Source organism: Rhamphochromis longiceps, linkage group LG17, assembly GCF_057381845.1.
Source record: "Rhamphochromis longiceps isolate RC_006_pf linkage group LG17, R_longiceps_female_GT1.1, whole genome shotgun sequence".
Lineage (NCBI taxonomy): Eukaryota > Metazoa > Chordata > Actinopteri > Cichliformes > Cichlidae > Rhamphochromis > Rhamphochromis longiceps.
This window is the reverse complement of record NC_140573.1, coordinates 21,478,055-21,497,617: the sequence shown is the minus strand read 5'-3', so window position 1 is coordinate 21,497,617 and position 19,563 is coordinate 21,478,055. Positions and strand designations below refer to the sequence as shown.

Here is a 19,563-nt window from a genome sequence, read left to right as displayed (position 1 = left end):
TGAAGCAGGCTACAGCAGCAGAAGGCCACACCAGGTGGTGCTTCTGTCAGCTAAGAACATGAAACTAAGACTACAGTTTTCACAGGTTGACTAAAACTGGAGACTAGAAGATGGAAAAATGTTGTCTGGTCTAGTAAGTCTCCAGTTCTTCTGCGACATTCAGGACGTAGGATTAGAATTTGGGGCAAGCAAGAAAGCATCCATCCTACCTTCTGTCAAAGGTCAGGCTGCTTTTAGTTTCCATCCCCTGAAGACCAAAACAGTCCATCTAATGATGCTGCTTCTAGCAGAATAACGCACCATAGCACGAAGGTCAAATCATCTATAACTGGTTTCTTGAACAATGAGTTCACTGTACTCAAATATCCTCCACATCAGCAGATCTCAGTCAAACAGAGCACCTTTTGAGATTGGAGTTGGAACGGGAGATTCACTCATGGATGTGGAGCTGACAAATCTGCAGCAACTGTGTGATGCTGTCACATTTACAAGAACCAAAATCTCTGAGAAATGTTTCCAACATGAAGAATTAAAGCAGCTCTGAAGGCAAAAAAAACAATCAAATCCAGCACTAGCAAGGTGTACCTAACAAATTGGTCAGTAATCTGATGATATACTTGTTCAGTATATCGAGGCAGAGTAATGCTAGCCTGACTTTTAGGGATTCCTGGTAATTCAGCCTTCCATGAACCCTGAAATCAGAAAAGTCTGATCTCTCACATCTCCCCACAAGGCCTGAAAACAACTTAAGTCCTCACAAAGTCAGGTAAACCTGTACACTAATTTGATGTTAATGGTTAGCAGTTCTGAGATCCTGCTGCAAGTTTCAAGGAAATAAGACACAAAGGGGTGGGGGTGAGGTAAAGCTGACATATAATAGTTGTCACCACACACACACACACACACACACACACACACACACACACACACACACACACACACACACACACACACACACACACACAACATGATGCAACAGTATGAAGAAACCTGTGTGAAAGCAGGAAAGATTTCTGTCTTTCTGATTAGTTAAATGACAAAAAAAACAGAACTCATGGGAAAAATTCAGAAATGTAAATTTGCAAGAAAAAAATGAAATATTTATGAAGGAAACTATTTTTATTTTGTGACCAGGTTGCTTCACTTTGTCTGGACCACAGTGATAAATCACCTAGTTTAAAAGAAAGACTCCCTGACATACAAACTTATGTTAATCTTTCAGTTTCTATGTTGTTTATTTTATTTCTGTGATGACATGTTTGATAATTTTGCACCTTGTGTCTACGTTGTATCTCTTTTCTGTCTGTTTCCTTGTGGTTTGGCTGCATTCATTTTTCTTTCAAGTTCTTTTTTTGTAATTGCTTTGCATATTTTTTGCAGCTTTTTGTTTCTCTTTAGCATCGCTTTGTGTCTTTGCTGTCATTTTCAGTATATTTCTGAACATTCTGCATCTCTTTTTTTGTCATTTGTGCTTCTTTTGTGTTTGTTTTTCAGGTTTTTGTTGATATTTTTGTCTTGTCTGTTCTGTTTGTGTGATGTTTCAGTTTTTGGTTTTTTGTTTTATTTCCATATTTTATTGAAACCTTTTTTTGGTCATTTGTTTTTTTCTGTGTCATTTTGCATGTATCCCTCTTTTGTTTGTTGTGTTTGATGCTTTGTTTCCTCTCTGTGGTCACTCTGGGCCTGTCTCTGGTCTTTTTAAGCTTCTTTGTACTTGAGGTTGTTTTGCAGCTTTTGTTCTTTTCTTCCACCCTCCTAAACATGAATCTGTTCCTGTTTTCAATGGGACTCTGCCCTCTAGTGGCTAAGCAGCTTCACTGCAGTCAGAGACGGAAAAACAAGTTGGTTTTTTGTTTCCATGCGTCCTTGAAGGCGTCCAACAGGAAAACCAGGCTCGTGTCAGGGCTGTAAAACTCCACATGACAGCTCTTTATATTTCATCATCTGAGGTTTATATGAAAAATAAAAGAAGCAAAGCATGCTGGATGTTGGAGTTATTAGATGTTTGATTTTTTTTAATTTCATATACAGATAAACATGTAACCTTATTATCTGACTTTGATCTTTGAACTTTCTCGTCGATTTTATTCAACATGAGTTTTTTCCAAGACAAAAATGCTTAATATTTTTCTTATAATTTCACTTAGCAGATCAACATTTTCATTTTTATCTCATAATTTGTACTAAGTACAACTGTTGACTTTTTCCATCTAAAAATTAATTTGAGTTCATTACTAACCAAATCACACAAATTTTGTTTTACATTTTTTAACCATTTTTATTTTCAAGTCGTCAATAATGGTTTTCATGTCATATTTAAAGACTATTTTATAGCTTTGATTGGAGCAGTAGAAACTGACAATTACTTTGCAAAAAATTTCAGCTATTTATATTGCTTTTTATGTGAAATTATCACTTTTTAAATAATTTATCTCATTTTTTATTTAAAAAAGGCAAAACATTAAAACACTTATTATTCTCATAATTTTAAGACACTGAATACAATTCTGTAGTTTTTGTCTCATGTTTTTGACTTGTTCTGCAAAAAGCTCTCTTTTTTCCCTTTTAGCTCAGGAGTTGCATGTTGAACCACAGACTGGATATAAATATTAAACATAAATATGCTTTACAGTCTGTGATGAGCCAACAGCGCTGACGGAGCTCATCATGTGACTCTGCAGCGAGGAGCTCTCACTCTGCTGCTGCTTCAGAGGCCCAGGCAGTGCCGATCGACCAGCAAAGAAGGAATTTCACAAATCCAGAGACAAATACGGCAAGAAAGGTTCAGAAATAAAACATATGAAATAAAGAAGTAAAATGTTAAAATTATTCACAAATCAAAAATGTATATTTTATGTAATTTTTACATCGTCTTCTTCCTTTTCTGTATTTTTTTTAACATTAAAGGTTCAAGGCTACTTTATTTGTACCTGTAGGTAAATTTAGTTTACAAAAAATGATAGCATTTGCCATCCCCACAAAACACACACACGTATTGAATAAAATATCAAAGTTACTCTTACTGTTTTGATATCTTATGTAATTATTTTGGCGTCTTTAATTATTTTTTATTTTTAATTAATTTTTCCCCCTGAATGTTTGAGGATTATCAGACCGTTTAGACTCCTAGAGATGATTATTCTTCTTTCAGCTGCTCCTTTAGGATCATTTTCCTGTATACCATCCAAGCCTTTGTTTTTGTTTTTTTTAAATTTTGAGTTCTTTCTGTGGTTATTTTGACACAACACAGTCATGTTTGACTTTATTTCTGTCATTACATTTCACGTTTTCATGTTCATATCAATTTTACTTTTATTTTTCCTCTGATATTTAGACTTTCTACTTTTTGTTTTAAAAAGTGCAACATCACAACAGTCATCTTGAGGTGCGTTATGCTATGAGATCAAGAGCTTACAATAACACAGAGAAGTGGCGACAGCAGGAAAGAAAAACTCCCTTTTAACAGGAATAAACCTCCAAAACAACCAGGCTTAGGAAGGGGCAGCAGCCTGCTGCGACATTTTAAAATGAGTTTCCACCTGCTTCTCTCATGTTAAATTCTCTGAAGTTTTAATTCTACTGTTTTTATTTTTCCATTTACGTTTTTTTTATCCATTTGTCATCGTTATTTGTAATTTTAACTTTTTCGATTAAAGCTTTTCTATTTTCAAAGTTTCAATGTCTTCTATTTTAAGACATTTAAGTTGAACGTTCTATTTTCCTCAAACTTTGGTATCTATCTTTCTTTTGATTCCTTAAATGTAGTATTTCCATCGCTCTCCCTGCGTTGTGTCTTTACAGACAACAGGACGAAAACAAAGGTGCTCAGTGAGTCCTCCTCCGAGCAGACACGATCTTTGGTTGAGCTAGCCGGCTAACTGTTAGCTGAGAGAGACGCCATTAGTTGGGTGAAAATCAGGCTTTGGCCACAGGGTGAAACGCGATCTGTCTCTGGGTTTGGACTCGCTTCCCTCCGAGCTGCGAGTAGATTCCGGTAGAAGTCGGGTCCGTGTGTGCTGTCGAGCTGTCCCTCTCATGATTTTAGCTCCTTTTTTGAAGTCGGAAGCTGATGTGAGCTGCGCAGGACTTCATTTCCGACTGGGTTAGCATTAGCAGCGCTAGCCTTAAAACGCCCGTTTTGCGGATAAAAGCGGAGGATTTGTGCGAGTTTTAACTGCCAGCCATGGCGGCGGCGAACAGCGGCAAGACCTATTCGTTTAAGGTGGTGCTGCTCGGGGAGGGCTGCGTGGGGAAGACGTCGCTGGTGCTCAGATACTGCGAGAACAAATTCAACGACAAACACATCACAACTCTACAGGTAAGAGGGGCGGAGGAGCCGGGCTCGTGCTTGTCATCGCGTTGCAGGTGGCAGGTGGAGGGGAGTCTTGTGTTTCCTGACCCGGGCCTGCCGGGGGAGCGGAGTTATTGCGAAATATCGGCGGTGTTGTGGCTGTAACCGGATCCGATGACGGAGGGGAAAGTCAGGTGTTTTTCCGGGAGATTTACGGTCATAAACAGCCAGAAATACATCTGATACACCTGACTTCACTCACTGTTTTCACCACGGGTGCTTTAATCTCCAAGGGGGGCCAGGGGCAAAAGAGAGTAGCTGTGGCCCCACAGGAACCCCCAACAGAGCATTTTAAAGCTTTTAGTGGTGTAGCAAAGACAGGAAGCATGAGGGAAGAGAGGTGAGGAGATGAAGAGACACGGGTGAAACAAGTGAAGGTGACCTGCACAATCTGTTTGATTATAAAAACGAAAGCTTGTACAGGTGAAGGATTGGGGGGGGGGGGGGGGAGTGTGAGGAAGCTTACTTGACTTGAAGCTGAAGTGCCTCTCACCTGCATTCTTTCTAGTGACCAGCAGGTGGAGCCTCCTGGTGATTATGTAGAAGTCTATCAGAAAACAGTCCTTCCTCTAGCGTCCTCTTTGAGCTCTGCAAACACGTTTCTGATGACTATATAATGTCAGTCTGTAGATTAACGTTCTACTGAATTCAACTTGATATTCGTTTAGTAAATAAAGGCCAAATTAGAGTCCAAAAGGACCAATAAGATGGGACTGATTTAGGGTACGGGTGACCTTGTGATTGACCAGTTTAGTCAATGATACAGTATGATCACGTGATGTCTCGGATTCTCAATACAGCTGTGTGAAACTGCAAATTTCAGTATTGATCTGATATCAAGTAAATACAGACCCAGTTTTGCTGATACAATACCAATACGTAAAAGCAGGTTATATATGGGAGACCGGTGTGTCATGATTCATGAGATGAAATGTTGTCAATATGCAAACTCTGAACACTAAATCCTTGTGATTTGACTTTCCACAATAATTAATTAGTTTCTGTGTATTTAGAATCTGAGGCTTTTGGAAACCTGGGATAAAATGTTTCTGCCTCTAAAGGACTTCAAACCAACAGAAGCAGAAGACCGCAATTTCTTTCCCTCATTTCTTGTTGCATACGATGATGATTTGAGAGTCAAATGAAACTGAAACTTCGCTGCTTTTCTTTCACCGTCAGCGTGTAACTGACTCCTGCAGTGCAGATGTGTCTGGGCATGTGGGACTGCTTCGCTCACCTGTGGAATGATTTCTGTCTGCTCTGCTGTCAGGTGTAAATGCGCTGCTCAGCTTCCAGCAACATCTCACCGAGGAGCAGAAGCTCAAAGGAAACAGCAGGAAAACCCTGCAGGTTTCCGTGTGGCTGCTACTGTTTTACAAGCAGTCCTCTGGCCGCCGTCTGCTGATACCTGTCCCAGCTCTTTGAGTCAGGATTAGACCATTGATAAGGATTCACCACACTTTATTTATTAATTTACCTTTGAACATTATAGATTTATTGAACATCGAGGTGGATGGGTGAGAGTTTTCCTGGTGTGTAGTTGTGCTCTGACCGGCAAGTGCGAAAAAGCAGCAAAGGTGAGACCCTGTGAGGCAAAGGCAGAAACCTTTACCTCCTTTATCTCCACGCTGCTGAGTGGACACTCTTTCCTTCATCTTTGAGTCACTTTGAGCTTTCCCCACTGCAAATTGAAGTTGGGGGGGGGGTGGATAATTAGAATAATAGGACCTTTTTCTTTCTCTTTTTTTTAAGGAACTATTTAAAAAATGCTTTCAAGAGGAAAAAAAAAAAAAACAACACTTCCAAGTGCAGATGTGTTTTTAAATAAAACATTTGGGAGATTTATTTGAGTTCACACCTTGTGGAAAATTAATCAATTAAAAATAGGCCAGTTTCATATAAATAACACGTAGCAGTGGCTGAATAACTTACAAATATAAATAATAATCATGAAAACTATTTGTATGGAATTATGCCTTCATTTCACTGCGCTGTGATCTTGTGTCCTTTCATTAAGACGCAGGCAGCAATCAACCGTCCAGCTCAGGGTCCACAATATATAGATATTTATTTCAAAATAAAAGCATATTAGATGATACCTTTCTCACTGTTTAGTGTGATTTCTGTTTCTGAACATCACTGCAGAGCTTCTCCATATCAGGGCTGTAAGAAGTCACTTTAATATTCACACAGGACTGCAGAGTGTCATCAGTGAGGACACGGTGCTGTTTGGACTTCATGCAGTTTATGCTGAGAAAACCTGCTTGCTTAAGTATGTTGCTCCAAAGATGAACACGACTGCGAAATATAGAGTGAAATTACATAGAGCGAAGTGTTGCAATATTGTACAATGTGAGCCACAAGCATAGGCGTAAGTTTTATAAATGTGTGCAACGATTTGTGTAACTTTCGAGGACTTACGCACGCACTCGCGCTCAATCCCCACAGAAATGCAGAGCAATCTGCCCTCAACTAAAACAATTTCACAAATGTGTTCATCCAAACCTGAATAATTACTGATCATTTACGCACAATTTATTAATTTCAGCTTCACAAACCAGATAAGCTTTTTGCTGTCAAAAACCTTTCTGTACAATTGTTAAAACTACACATAACATTTCACTAGCTCGCTCACAAAACCTTAAATACGTGCGGAAGAATCACCTGATACGCAAAGATCATGTCACACACCCACTTGGGGTTTGATGCTTAGTGCTCAACTTATAGCAAAGTGCAGAGATGGAGAGAGGCGTCAGACCAGCAGAACTTTATTCACCTGGAGGCGGTGAACACAGTGACCACCTCAGTACTAACATTTCACTCACAGCTGAGCCCGTTAGGCTCTCTTTGCAGGCAGTAGTTAATACTTTTCTTTTTCTCCCTCTGTGAACTTTATACTGTAGATGTTACTCTGACTCTTACTTAAACTCTGCTTAATGAGGATGTGTGGAGTTGCTGAAAGGCATTGTGGGGGATGTAGGCTGGGGAAGGATGTGGGTTCGCCACAAACTCCGTTCACCGCAGAGTAAAAATGCAGTCTTTGTGTTTGCTTCGTGGCCTCGGCTGTTTGGAGGATCCTTGTTGAGGACGAGGATCAGCAAGCCCTCCAGGTTTTCCGTGGACAGCGTCGCAGTCACATGGTCATGTGAATGAACCTCAGCATCACACTTGCAAGGCTCATGTCTACGCTCACTCTCATGTGACGCACAAAGGGGCATCCCAGCTGATTGCAGAGTCTGCTGGCCGTGGATGAAGGATCATCTCACTGAAGCTTAAAGTGTGAGCACAGCATGAGTGTCAAACGAAGCATCTCAGTGTTCTTTAGATGAGAGGATTAGGAGAAACTTCCAGAGGCTGTTGATGGTTTGTTTTCGCCAGCACGAGCTCTGCATTATCGAACTGTTATGATTTGTCATGGGACTGTGAAGAAAAGTGTCTGTGTGTATGCATTTTCCAGTCATCCTCTCAGTTCAGAAGGATTTAAAGATGTTTATTAGCAGTGCCGCTGATGGACATCGCTGAGTTTAGGGAGTTTAAACCAGTTCCTGCTGTTTGTTTCACCTGCTGTAGGTTTACCCAGAACCAGTACTTTATATTAAAATGATAAAACTGGCTCAACTTGTGGTCATTTTCAACTAACTGGTCTGATAATTGTCTGAATCATTATCCAACTCTGGATTTAGCATTTCAGTCATGTAGCAGACAGTTTTTGGAAGTAAACAGAAAAAGCACATAAAAGGAAAACTGGTTTAAAATTGAAGTAAACAGTTGGGGGAATTAGAATCACTTACTGATTTCATTTTTGGCACGTTTGGGCCTCCGTAGATTTGGTTTAAACCTCAGAGGTCAGAGCACTCGTGGAGCAGTGCAGTCAGCTGACCGACGTCACATTTACACACTAATTCCAACCTTAATCACATACTGTCACAGCCCCACTCTCAGCCTTCCTCTCACCTCTCCACCATAAATCTCTCCCCTCTGCTCCGTCCAGCCGTCACGTAAATTCTACTGCTGATGTTGAAATCTTAATCTCGGGTTTGACTTTCCCAGAGAACGCTTCAATAAATCATACGTGACTGGGACGGAGGGGAAAAGCCACAGCCTGCTGCTCGGCAGGACTTTGGTCTTTGGTTTATTGCTGCGCAGACTGTCGACAGAAATCAGTTGACAGGTTAACATAAAACTTGCAGATGTTTTTGTGGTAAAATGTGAGAAGTTACAAAAGTTGTTGCAGAAGGCTGATTTTAGCAGAGATGCTCGTAAATTATTGGTTTAACTTCTGGTCAAAGGGCACGTGCACAGAGCTGAAGCGGTTTCAGAATATGTTTGGGGATTTATCTGCTAAAATAATCTCAGACTTTATTTTTTTTTTCACCATCCACCAGTTTATTGTGCATATTTTCTACTGTTTAGTTTCTATTTTATTTTCTAGCGCTTATGTTTTACTATCTCCAGTCCAAAAAAAAGTGTGAGAGTGTAAAATGTAAATTAGAAATGGAAAAAAACCCAGAATGCAATGATTTGAAAATGTCATGAACCCATGTTTTATTCACAACAGAAAACAGGACACGTATAAAAGTTTAAAATGAGAAAATGAACCATTCAGCTGCATCAATGCTGAAAGGTACACACAGATAACAGAGCATCTGCTCCCGTCCAGGCAGGGAAGGCCTTCATATTTCAGCAGACCTGCCTGCAATTAGGACCTTACACCAGCTGAAAACAGCATCAGCATCGCGAATTGAAAAATATGGCAAAGCAGCAACAACAGCAGCCCAGATGTTTTACAGACTGTAGTTAAAAGAAGAGAGGATGCTGCAGTGTGGGCAACATGCCAGTTTTATTGAGACATGTTGCTGGTATCAAATTCAAAATGATTTCATATTTTTTATTAAAATGTTTCATTTTCTCAGTTTAAACGTTTCTCTCTTTTATTGTAAATCGAGATTCATGGATTTACAAATCATTACATTCTGTTTTTATTTACATTTACATGACAAACTGTCTTGTGTTTTTGATATTTTAGTATTTTTAATTGGTGAGATGCTTTATTTTATTTAGTTTAATGGAAATTCATTGAGCTTTTTTTCTGCTGCTTTATTTTGTTTAGTATCTTATTTAACATTTTATCCAATTTTTATTTTGTGTTTTTTAGTTGTTGAGCTACCTTTCAATATTACTTTGCTCAGTTGAATCTTATTCAAATTGAGTTTGTGACATTATTAAAATAATCATGTTGTCCTCTTCCTACGCAGGCGTCCTTCCTCACAAAGAAGCTGAACATCACAGGAAAAAGAGTAAACCTCGCCATATGGGTAAGGCTGCATTCAAAGTAGTTTTTATTCTCCTGATCTTCTGAATAAAGGTTTTGGATGTTAACGTTGTCTGGTTGTGCAGGACACAGCGGGTCAGGAGCGCTTCCACGCCTTAGGTCCCATCTACTACAGAGACTCCAATGGAGCCATACTAGTGTACGACATAACAGATGAAGACTCCTTTCAGAAGGTACTTTTGAAAACGAAAGTTTGATGATCCAACATCGTAAAAGCAGACTTTCGACAGCATGTCATTATGGAAATGACAAAACAGCAGTGGAAACTAAACTCGTAACAAACAAATAACCAGTTTTGTGTCCTTTTATCCACAACCTTGGAGCAGCTATATAGAAGCTTTACAGTTCATCCAGGAAGTAAAATTTCTTTTTAAATAATTTACAAAAAGTAAAAGACAGTTTACATGGCTGCTGGTGATCACTTGATCCTCTGGATTGAAAAAGGTCGATCCAAAACAATCAGTGTTTTGTTATGGACAAATGCTGAAAAGTTCATTAAAGAAATGGTATTTAATTTAAACTTTTAGGACCTACTCTGAATTGCCCGGCTATAGTTTAGTAATCAGAACTGAAAAGTGCAGTCAGAGTATTTCCAGTCTTAAGATGAGTAAACATTAAGATTGAAACATCTTACAAATAAAAAGTTTAGTCTGTCTGTGGGTCTTTGGATGTTAAACCCTTTGTTTCTCAGAATGTTAATTATGATCATAATGTTTCTCTTGCAGTTCCTGTCTGCATTATAATTACTTCATTATTTGTATCTTGGTTTTATGAAGGGTTTATTTGACCTGAGTGCTTTGTTGTCGTTGCAGGTGAAGAACTGGGTGAAAGAGTTGAGGAAAATGTTGGGGAACGAGATTTGTTTATGTATAGTAGGTAAGTTATCAGAAAGTGGTGGAGACCCAAAAGGGAGCTAAAAGAGATGAACACAAAGATTACTGAAAATTAGAACTGGTTTAATTTTTTTTTAATGGAAGTAAAGAATAAGTTAATGAAAACCAAGTGGGCAAAAATATTGATTATTAAAAGTGCAAAGGAGATTTGGTTCATTTTAAATAGGTGCTGTGTCTCTGTAGGGTTGTGATTACTGCCTGCATTCTGCCCATCTTCCATCTACAATGGAAACACGGTCCAGGCGTCCAGTTCAGGGACTCCAGTTAGCTAAGGTGAAGCCTAGCAGACAGCTAGCAGCTAGAACAGCTGTAGCTGTCAGTCAAAGAGGCCACGCCCCTAATAATACATACTTTAAGCCTTTAAAAAATACAAATTAAGGAGTTATAAAGATATGAAAAGAAATGACCTTTAGAGTCCAGTTTGTGTGTTGGGCTGTAAACATATTTATCTCTGCTGTAAAGCTGGAAATTGTAACATGGGAGCCTCTAGTGGACATTTGAGGAACTGCATGGTTTGGTACCTACTCAATGGTTTTCATTTTCACCCTGTAGACCAGGCCTCGAGGGCCCGTGTCCTGCTGGTTTTGGATCTCACCCTGGGTCAACACACCTGAATCAAATGATTAGTTCATTACCAGGCCTCTGGAGAACTTAAAGACATGTTGAGGAGGTAATTTAGCATCTAAATCAGCTGTGTTGGATCAAGGACACATCTAAAACCGGCAGGACACTGGCCTTCGAGGCCTTGAGTTTCCCCACCCCTGCTGTAGACAGACACCTTAAAACAAGGGAGCCTGGGGGCCGGAATCGCCCCAGCAGGAAAGTGTGAAGGAGGACATACATTTTGGACTTTAAACTGTATTTCATAAATTTTACAGCTTTTCCCACTGATGCCCAACATCACTCCCACACCCGATCATATCACAGTAATAAAGTAACTGATAAATTATCATATCATAGATCACATCTACTATTGAAATGTTTTCTGGTTATTTTTTATTATAAAACAAACCCACTACATAAACGGAGTTTGACATCCCTGTATTAAAAGGAAGCTGGCTGAAATTAAGTGAAATGATCCTTTAAGGTGTCACCAGCAGCACACTGACTTAAATATCAGCGATGACTCGTCTCTCTCGCATCAACACTGTTTTTTTGGGGGGTTTTTTCTGATGTGGTTATATAGATAAATAGAAGTAGATTTAAGGGTTGGCTGGGAGTTTGGTAAATTGTGTGGTTCATGTGAACACATGAGCTGAGGAGGAAAACAGAGAAAATAAACCTCATGAGCAGCGTTTGTTTTTAAGATTTCATGTCACGCACACTGGACGTTTGGGCCTCCTCTGTTGCTCCTGTTGCCATAGCTGCTAAATATATGATGTTGTTAGTCCGTGTGTGGCTTCATGGGGGCAATTTGTACAGTTATAACTGGATTATGTTGGTGATGTTGCGTTTGTCATGTGTTTGTACCCTATCGTACAGTTATCAAATCTGTTGTTTGGAAATTTTGATTTTGCTTTTAATTAGACTCCACATCACATGAGCACTTCAAAGTGCTCCCTCTGAGCTGAGCGCTGCATCGTTAACGTACCTGTTACATCCAGTTCACAGTTCAGATGCCTGCACAGAAATATTCAAATCATTACTGTGGGTGTTTGCATCTATAAATAGATATCACATTCAGCTCGGGTGGATTTGCATGCAGCTATCAGTAGCTGAGAAAATAACTTCTCAGCTTTAACACTCAGCGTTATAAATATTTTTCAGTGTTGTACTTTTATAAAAACCTCTGTGTACTTCAGAAGGTGCATGTTTTCGTCAGTGGCTGGTGGAGACTAGTGATGGGAATTCCGGCTCTCTTTAGAAAACCGTCTGTTTTGGCTCGGCTCACTAAAAGCAGCCAGCTCTTTCGGCTCCTAACTGGCTCTTCAGTTGTTTTGTTGCTTTAATTAATTTATTATCAACTCGTATATGTGTGTATATGTATATGTATATATGTGTGTGTGTGTGTGTGTGTGTGTGTGTGTGTGTGTGTGTATATATATGTGTGTGTGTGTGTGTGTGTGTGTGTGTGTGTGTATATATATATGTGTGTGTGTATGTATGTGTATGTGTGTGTGTGTGTGTGTGTATATATATATGTGTGTGTGTGTGTGTGTGTGTGTGTATATATATGTGTGTGTGTGTGTATGTGTGTGTGTGTGTGTGTGTGTGTGTGTGTGTATATATATATATATACACACACACACACACACACACACACACACACACATATACATATATATGTATATATGTATATATGTGTGTGTGTGTGTGTGTGTATTAGGGGTGCAACGATACACAAAATTCACGGTTCGGTTCGGTTCGATACTTTGGTGTCACGGTTCGATATTTTTTCGATACAAAAAAATGTTCATGCCTTTTTTAATTTGTCATTTATTAAGATTATAATTATATATTTTAACTCAAAAGTACAGTTTTTAAATTTAACCCTAACCCTTGTGCGTGTTTTTTATTTTGACAGTGAATGCGCACCTGCGGACCACTTATGTGCAGCCCTGGTTATTTAGCTTGTCATATTGCAGCCACAGAAATTCTTTTGTCCATGAAACCATAAAGCTGCACTTTCTTTTTGCCTTATAGTCTGATTTGTCATAACTTTTCCGTTTTGTGGTAAGCTTTTCTTTGGCTGTCACTTCTTCACCCTGACCTGTCTTATTTGGCTCAGCAGAACTAAAATATATATCCTGCTGCTTTTACACACGCACTCACATAAGCTCAGCGATTCTCTGCGCGATCAACCTCTCACATGTTTAAGCTTGCTGCGGGAGATTTCACTTGTCATGTTTGCATAGTAAGCTACCGATTAATAAGACGATGTCAGAGGAATTGGTGCACAAATTATCATCACTCACAGATCAGTGCTGTCGCTCTCTATACACAGTTCGCACGATTGCAAAGTGAAAGCAAAAAAACAAGCACAAATTCAAACACGATTTCAATATGTCACATATTGACAGTGGCTCACCGATGCCAATGACATAATTACCCAGCTACATTTCTGAAAGAATGCAAAAGCATTGACATATATTTTTCCTTCCTACAATAGCCCGACGGGCAGGGAAGAGGTAGATTTTGGTAGCCCGACTGAAAAAAATCGCTAGCCCCGGGACGTCGGGCTAGCGATATTGCAAGCCCTGTATCTGATTGAGGAATCACTCATCTTTGGAAAAGAGAGTTTATTACAGAGAAATGTCTCTTTCCAAAATAAAAGCTATACTATCCGCTTCTTCTGGGCTATATTCTCAGCAGCATATTAAACATATAAGGAGAATCATGTGCTAACAGCTGTCTAAATGACTCGGCTAAAGTTAGTAGCATGCTTGTTGTTTTTGTCTTTGCACTAGGATGATGTAAATGTGCAGTCATATTTGTTGTGTTCCCACTAGTGCTTTCAGGTTAATCTCGTTGAAATGACCTTAACGCCACAACACGGGAAATCTCCGTTAACGAGCTACCGCCGATCGCTCCGTGCATGGGGCTAGACGGCCAACACGTTAACGAGCTAACTGCGCTAACACACTAGTTCCCACCCATGTAATTGAGCATTGCATGGCACATCCAACATACTGTTTTACTTTAGTCCATGACTCGCTTACCTTCAGGGTCATACGTCACATGAAAACCAAAATAATTCCAAACGCCAGATCTGAATGAGGGTGCGGGAGGTCCATGTTGCAAGGAGAGCTTAACTTCTGTCTCGCTAGCTTGCCCTGCGCTCTTCCTTCTGACTATGCTGTCTGTGTTGAGCGCTCAGTGGATCTGCGCTCGACAGTGCAGCCTAGGCGGAGTAGTCGAACGCAGATTCACTGAGCGCTCAACACAGACAGCATCGTCAGAAGGAAAGTTGATAAAATAAATTACAAATGTTGTATTGTTCGATACATATGCGTACCGAACCGAAAGCACTGTATCGAACGGTTCAATATCGATACGAATATCGTTGCACCCCTAGTGTGTGTGTGTGTGTGTGTGTGTGTGTGTGTGTGTGTGTGTGTGTGTATACGGTGGCCCCTAGACCGAATCAGAGCTAAAAGTGAACCTAAGCACTAAATATTAACTTTTGTGAGGAAGCTGGAGAGCTTTTAGAGAGCAATGATCAGTGCTTATATCAGTGGAATAAATGACTGTCAGAGTGAAAGTGCTCACTGTAGCTTTGGTTTCAAGAATTTGAATGAATGTCTGATCACATCAGACTTATGAGGAACAATGTGGTTTCTGTCTCTGTTGTGGAACACTGCGAAAGCTCTTCATCCTCATGAGGATATATGAGGATCTGTGGGAGTTCACAATCATTCTGTAATTTCTGGACTCACAAACCTCCTACTGGGAGTGTTCAGGAGTGTGTGGTATATTCCTTGTACAGCTGTAGTGAGAGCGCAGTTGGCATCATGCTCGTTCTCAGTAGGTATTGCTCTCTGACAGAGCTGCTCTCTGTATGTAGCTATTGTTTGTTTTTCGTTGGTAGTTTTTCTGGACAGAATTTCTCATCTGTTCACAGACGATGTAGTTCTTTAACTTTATTGAGCGGCAACTTCCACCTGACTCTGGGGCGAGGTCAGATGTGAAGTGGGAGGGAAAAACGTGAGCACCTCCACATCTGAGGTTGTGGTTCTTGGTTGCTGCTCTAAGTGGAGTTCAGTATCTCAGGATATTTTTGAATGTGTGAGCAAAGGAGGGAGCGAGAGCTGTACCAATTTGTTGTTATGAAGAGAGCTGAGTGTGAAAGTGAAGCTGGTGATTTACCGGTCGATCCACATTCCCAGCTCAGCTCTGGGTAGTGACTGAAACAATAAGATGACAGATACAAGTGCCAGAAAACATTTTTGTGACAGCTCTCTTTTAGAGACAAGGTGAGGTGGGGCTCAGAGTAGAGCCGCACCTCCTCCAGATTAAAAGGAGTCAGCTCAGGTGGTTTTGGGCACCTCAACTAGAAGGAGAGCCTGGGGCGGACCCAGGAGCAGGTTTGGGAATGCCTTAGTGCTCCACCGGGAGAGCTGGTGGAAGTGGCTGTGTGCAGGCAAGTCTGAGCATTTCTGCATAGACTGATGGAGACCCGTCCATCATTCGGACATGTGATTGACTACTTTTGCATGCAACTCTCTGACTGTGTAATGATTATCTTTGGTTGACTACAACTGCTAATCACAGATTATAAAGTATAATGTGATGTGACCTTAAAATGATTCTTAAATTGGGCATTTTACTGAAGGTTTGTTTTCTTTGCAGGTAATAAAATAGATTTGGACAAAGACAGACATGTTTCAGTGGAAGAGGCTGAGAGGTAACAACTGCTGCTTATTAGTCAATAATAATACTTTTATTATTAGTAGAAAATATAATGAAGAAAAATTAAAGTGAGCATCATTATTTTATATTTCCCACGCCGAGCTGCTCAGCTGTGAGCAGCGACGATGTCCTGAGTCTGAGCAAAGTTTAATGGCCACTCTCATGTTCGTGTGCAGTTATGCCGAGTCGGTGGGAGCCAAACACTACCACACATCAGCCAAGCTAAATAAAGGCATCGAGGAACTCTTTCTGGATCTGTGTAAAAGTAAGACCGACAGCATCTTTAATTTTTTTTCACAATACAAAAAGATCAAAGAGCAGCAAACTTTATATTTTTTGGAGGCTTAAGGAACAACTTTTACAACATATTTTTGTTTAAGGCGGACATGATTTATTCTTTAATTATAAAACACATTTTGTTAAATCGCTTGATTTCCTGGCAGCTTGTCCAAATCACATTAGTTAATCACATTAACCATATCCCTAGACATTTTGTCATAGACAGGTGCAGTTCTGTCCAGGATTGGCTGATTAGATGTTTGTGATCACACTAAACAGGTTAACTGAACAAATAGGCCAATGAGTGAATTCTGTTCATTTGACACAAAGTTTCTGTCAATAATTCTAAGGTTGAAATCAGTGGTGTGCAAATATGTGTGCAGAATTCAAATCCGTAGGAAACAGGGCGTAAAAAAAACCTTTCTTTGAAACTCGGGATCTGACCTTTGACCTCTGAACTGGTCTACTGTGTTTTCAGGGATGATGGAAACTGCACAGGCTGAGGAGAGGTTGAAGGGCAACGGAGCCAGCCAATCAGCATCAAGTAGGCGGGGTGTACAGATTGTTGATGATGAACCACAGGCCACGCCCGCTGGAGGCTGCTGCTCCTCTGGCTAACACACACACACACAAGCACACACACACCTTCTCTCTGTGCTTGCAGACATAATATCCACACACACATTTTCCAGTGTCTGTCGGTCCGCTCTACTGTAATCTGCTGTGTCCATTCAGCGCCGCCTCTGCTGCTAAGGAGCATGGGAAATCATATTTAAATTTGTTTAATCTGTGTTCCCTTCAAAATAAAAGTACCTGGAGTCCTTATGATTAAAAGGAGTGTGTGTTCAGTGATTAAATCACTTTCTTTAATGATAATAACTCCCCATGTTAGTTTGTCGTTGATAAACGTCCATCTGCAGCTGTTTGTGTGTTTGTACTAAACATTATTAATAAAAGACATGAAATCATTCTGAGGACAGAAAGTTGAGTCTCAGGCTTTTAACACAGATTTTTGTTTTTGTGTATTGGGGGAAATAGGGGTTTAACGCACACACACCCAAGCGCACACACATACATATAATACTACCCCCATTAATCTTCATGTTTATCTGAAGCATGTTTTCAAACTAAGAGGAGGAACACAGGACTGGCTGTTTGTGGTGCAGCGGCTCCACCTGCTGGTCAAAAGTTAAACTGCAGTGAATTGGTAAAACATCAAAAATGAGTTTAAATGTTTACTTTCGGATGTTAAAACACTGAAAGAATACAGGGTGTTGCTTTTCATAACACGGCTGTCCAATCCACATTTTCTTTTTTAGAGGAAGACTCACACAAGTGGCTGTAAGACGATGAATATAGAAACTCAGCAGAGTCGGGTCACATAATTGTTAAATGGTGCTGTGCAGCGTGACATCACTTAGGCTACGTTCACACTGCAGGCGAAAGCGCATCAAATACGATTTTTTGACCCTATGCGACCCATATCCGATCATGGTATGACAGTGTGAACGGCACAAATCCGATATTTTCAAATCCGATCTGGGTCACTTTCGTATGTGGTACTGAATCCGATACATATCCGATGTTTCAGAAAGCGACTGCTGTTTGAACGGTCAAGTCGCATTAAATCCGTCTTTTACGTCACTGACACAAGACGGACGCCAATTATCAGCTCCGGAGAAGCGCCCGAGAAGACATCGCGAACGCTTCCTGGCCATCCGGTGAAACTGCTGGGAAGACAACGCTGGAGAAACGTGAACATTTTATTTGTACTGTATAATCTGCAGACTCTGACAGAAATCTGCAACTATCCTTTGAAGCACCGCTCCTCTAAAACAGCAATAAGGATAATTATTAGGTTATTTACATTATTATGTAAATAACAAAATAACTTAAAGCAAAAATTGGGAAACGTGAAGTCCGAAGTCTTTATATTAAGGGCCACCTGTCAAACAATACTGTTTGCTCTGGGTCTAAACAGAGCGCGTTGTGTGTGACGTCTTCTTTTGCGCATGCGGGCCGCTTTGAGCGTTCACACTAGAGCGCGTTTGCTGTCACATTTTATTTGTAGTGTGAACGAGCAGACAAAAAATCGGATTTGATCAAAAAATCTGAATTGAGCATTAAGACCTGCAGTGTGAACGTAGCCTTAGTCAGGTGGACAAGGACTCTACGGAGCATGCTCTGTGGGTGCAGAACAAGCCCTCCGAGACCTTGAGCCACATTTTAATAGTGAATTTTGTAATTTGATTTAAAGAGGGAAGAAAATATGTGAAGTCAGATTTTGATCGAAGCAGGAAGCTGTTAAACACATTGCTAAGAAGCAGAACTGCAGTTATAGATTCCCAAAATAAAAATAATATGAAAACAGATGTGTCTAAACTGAATAATAGAAAAGAAACGTGGGAAATGGAAAATTTATTGCTGAAACAGATTCTTGGTTTGTAAAGGAAGTAAAACAATCTTTTGTATTAAAAGTGCTGAAAAATCGAAATGTATTAAAAAAAAGGCTATTCCTCACATTTAGTCAGTTATTACATTTGATCGGTAATATAGCCAGTAAAATCTCAGAAAAGTGATTAGTGACGTGTTTAAATGACTTACATGTGAAAGTGTAATGATATTTAGAGGTCCTATTGACAGGGAAGAAGGTCTTTATGGTGTAAAGTAACAGTAAATGGCACTTTTGATGATCAAATGATTAGAAATGGGAAATTAAAACATTTTTGTTAAATGAGGGAGCACTGCCTCAGTGTCTCAACTGATTGTGCTTACGTCGCCCCCCAGTGGCAATTCTGAGACAGAAAAAAGGTATTTAATTTAAAATTACTGAAAACTGAAACTCAGTTGAATGTTCACATTAGAGAAACTGGAGTACATGATTCTTTCTCTTATTTTTTGAAGAAAAAAAAAAGAAAACCCCATGTTTTAATGGGTTTTACACACACACACACACAGACACACACACTTATTGAATTGATACTGTGCATGTCTGATTTCTGTAACCAAGTTTGTCTGACTTTTCGAAAAAATAAAAAGCACTGACAATGCTGAAAATTTATTCATATTCTCATAGCAGTGATGAAATCTGCCCAAGTTTTCTCTCTTTTGTCTCAGCTGTGAACTACTGTTTTTTTTCCCCACTGCATTTGTCGCTCCAGTCATCTCTGCTCCATGAAAAACATTGTACACAAAAATACATAAAACACAGTGAGTGAATTGGTTCTTGCAGAAGAAGAAGAAAACAAAAATGATATTCTTCCCAAAAAAATAACAGATTGTTTTGGAAGTGTCACTTTTTTCAAACTGCTTGTTTTTTCATCATTTTTTTTTTTTTTAAGATGAATGATTTGTACCCA

At 39.8% G+C, this 19,563-nt stretch overlaps 1 protein-coding gene across 1 annotated transcript; it reads left to right on the top strand.

Annotated features, from left to right (window-relative positions):
* The first annotated feature begins 4,174 nt into the window (after window positions 1–4,174).
* rab21 (RAB21, member RAS oncogene family) lies at window positions 4,175–19,264 on the top strand. Its single transcript, XM_085386608.1, has 7 exons — window positions 4,175–4,318; window positions 9,607–9,666; window positions 9,749–9,856; window positions 10,496–10,559; window positions 15,866–15,920; window positions 16,102–16,190; window positions 16,683–19,264. Exons 1-7 carry the CDS (start codon window positions 4,184–4,186, stop codon window positions 16,820–16,822), a joined length of 651 nt encoding a protein of 216 aa, XP_085242734.1. The 5' UTR covers window positions 4,175–4,183; the 3' UTR covers window positions 16,823–19,264.
* The last annotated feature ends 299 nt before the right edge of the window (window positions 19,265–19,563 follow it).

Bases quoted from the DNA above. Each gene is read 5' to 3' on its own strand.
- rab21 (XM_085386608.1), top strand. From the start codon at position 4,184: ATGGCGGCGGCGAACAGCGGCAAGACCTATTCGTTTAAGGTGGTGCTG. The intron at 4,319-9,606 runs GTAAGAGGGGCG...CTTCCTACGCAG, and splicing joins AACACATCACAACTCTACAG to GCGTCCTTCCTCACAAAGAA. The intron at 9,857-10,495 runs GTACTTTTGAAA...TTGTCGTTGCAG, and splicing joins ATGAAGACTCCTTTCAGAAG to GTGAAGAACTGGGTGAAAGA.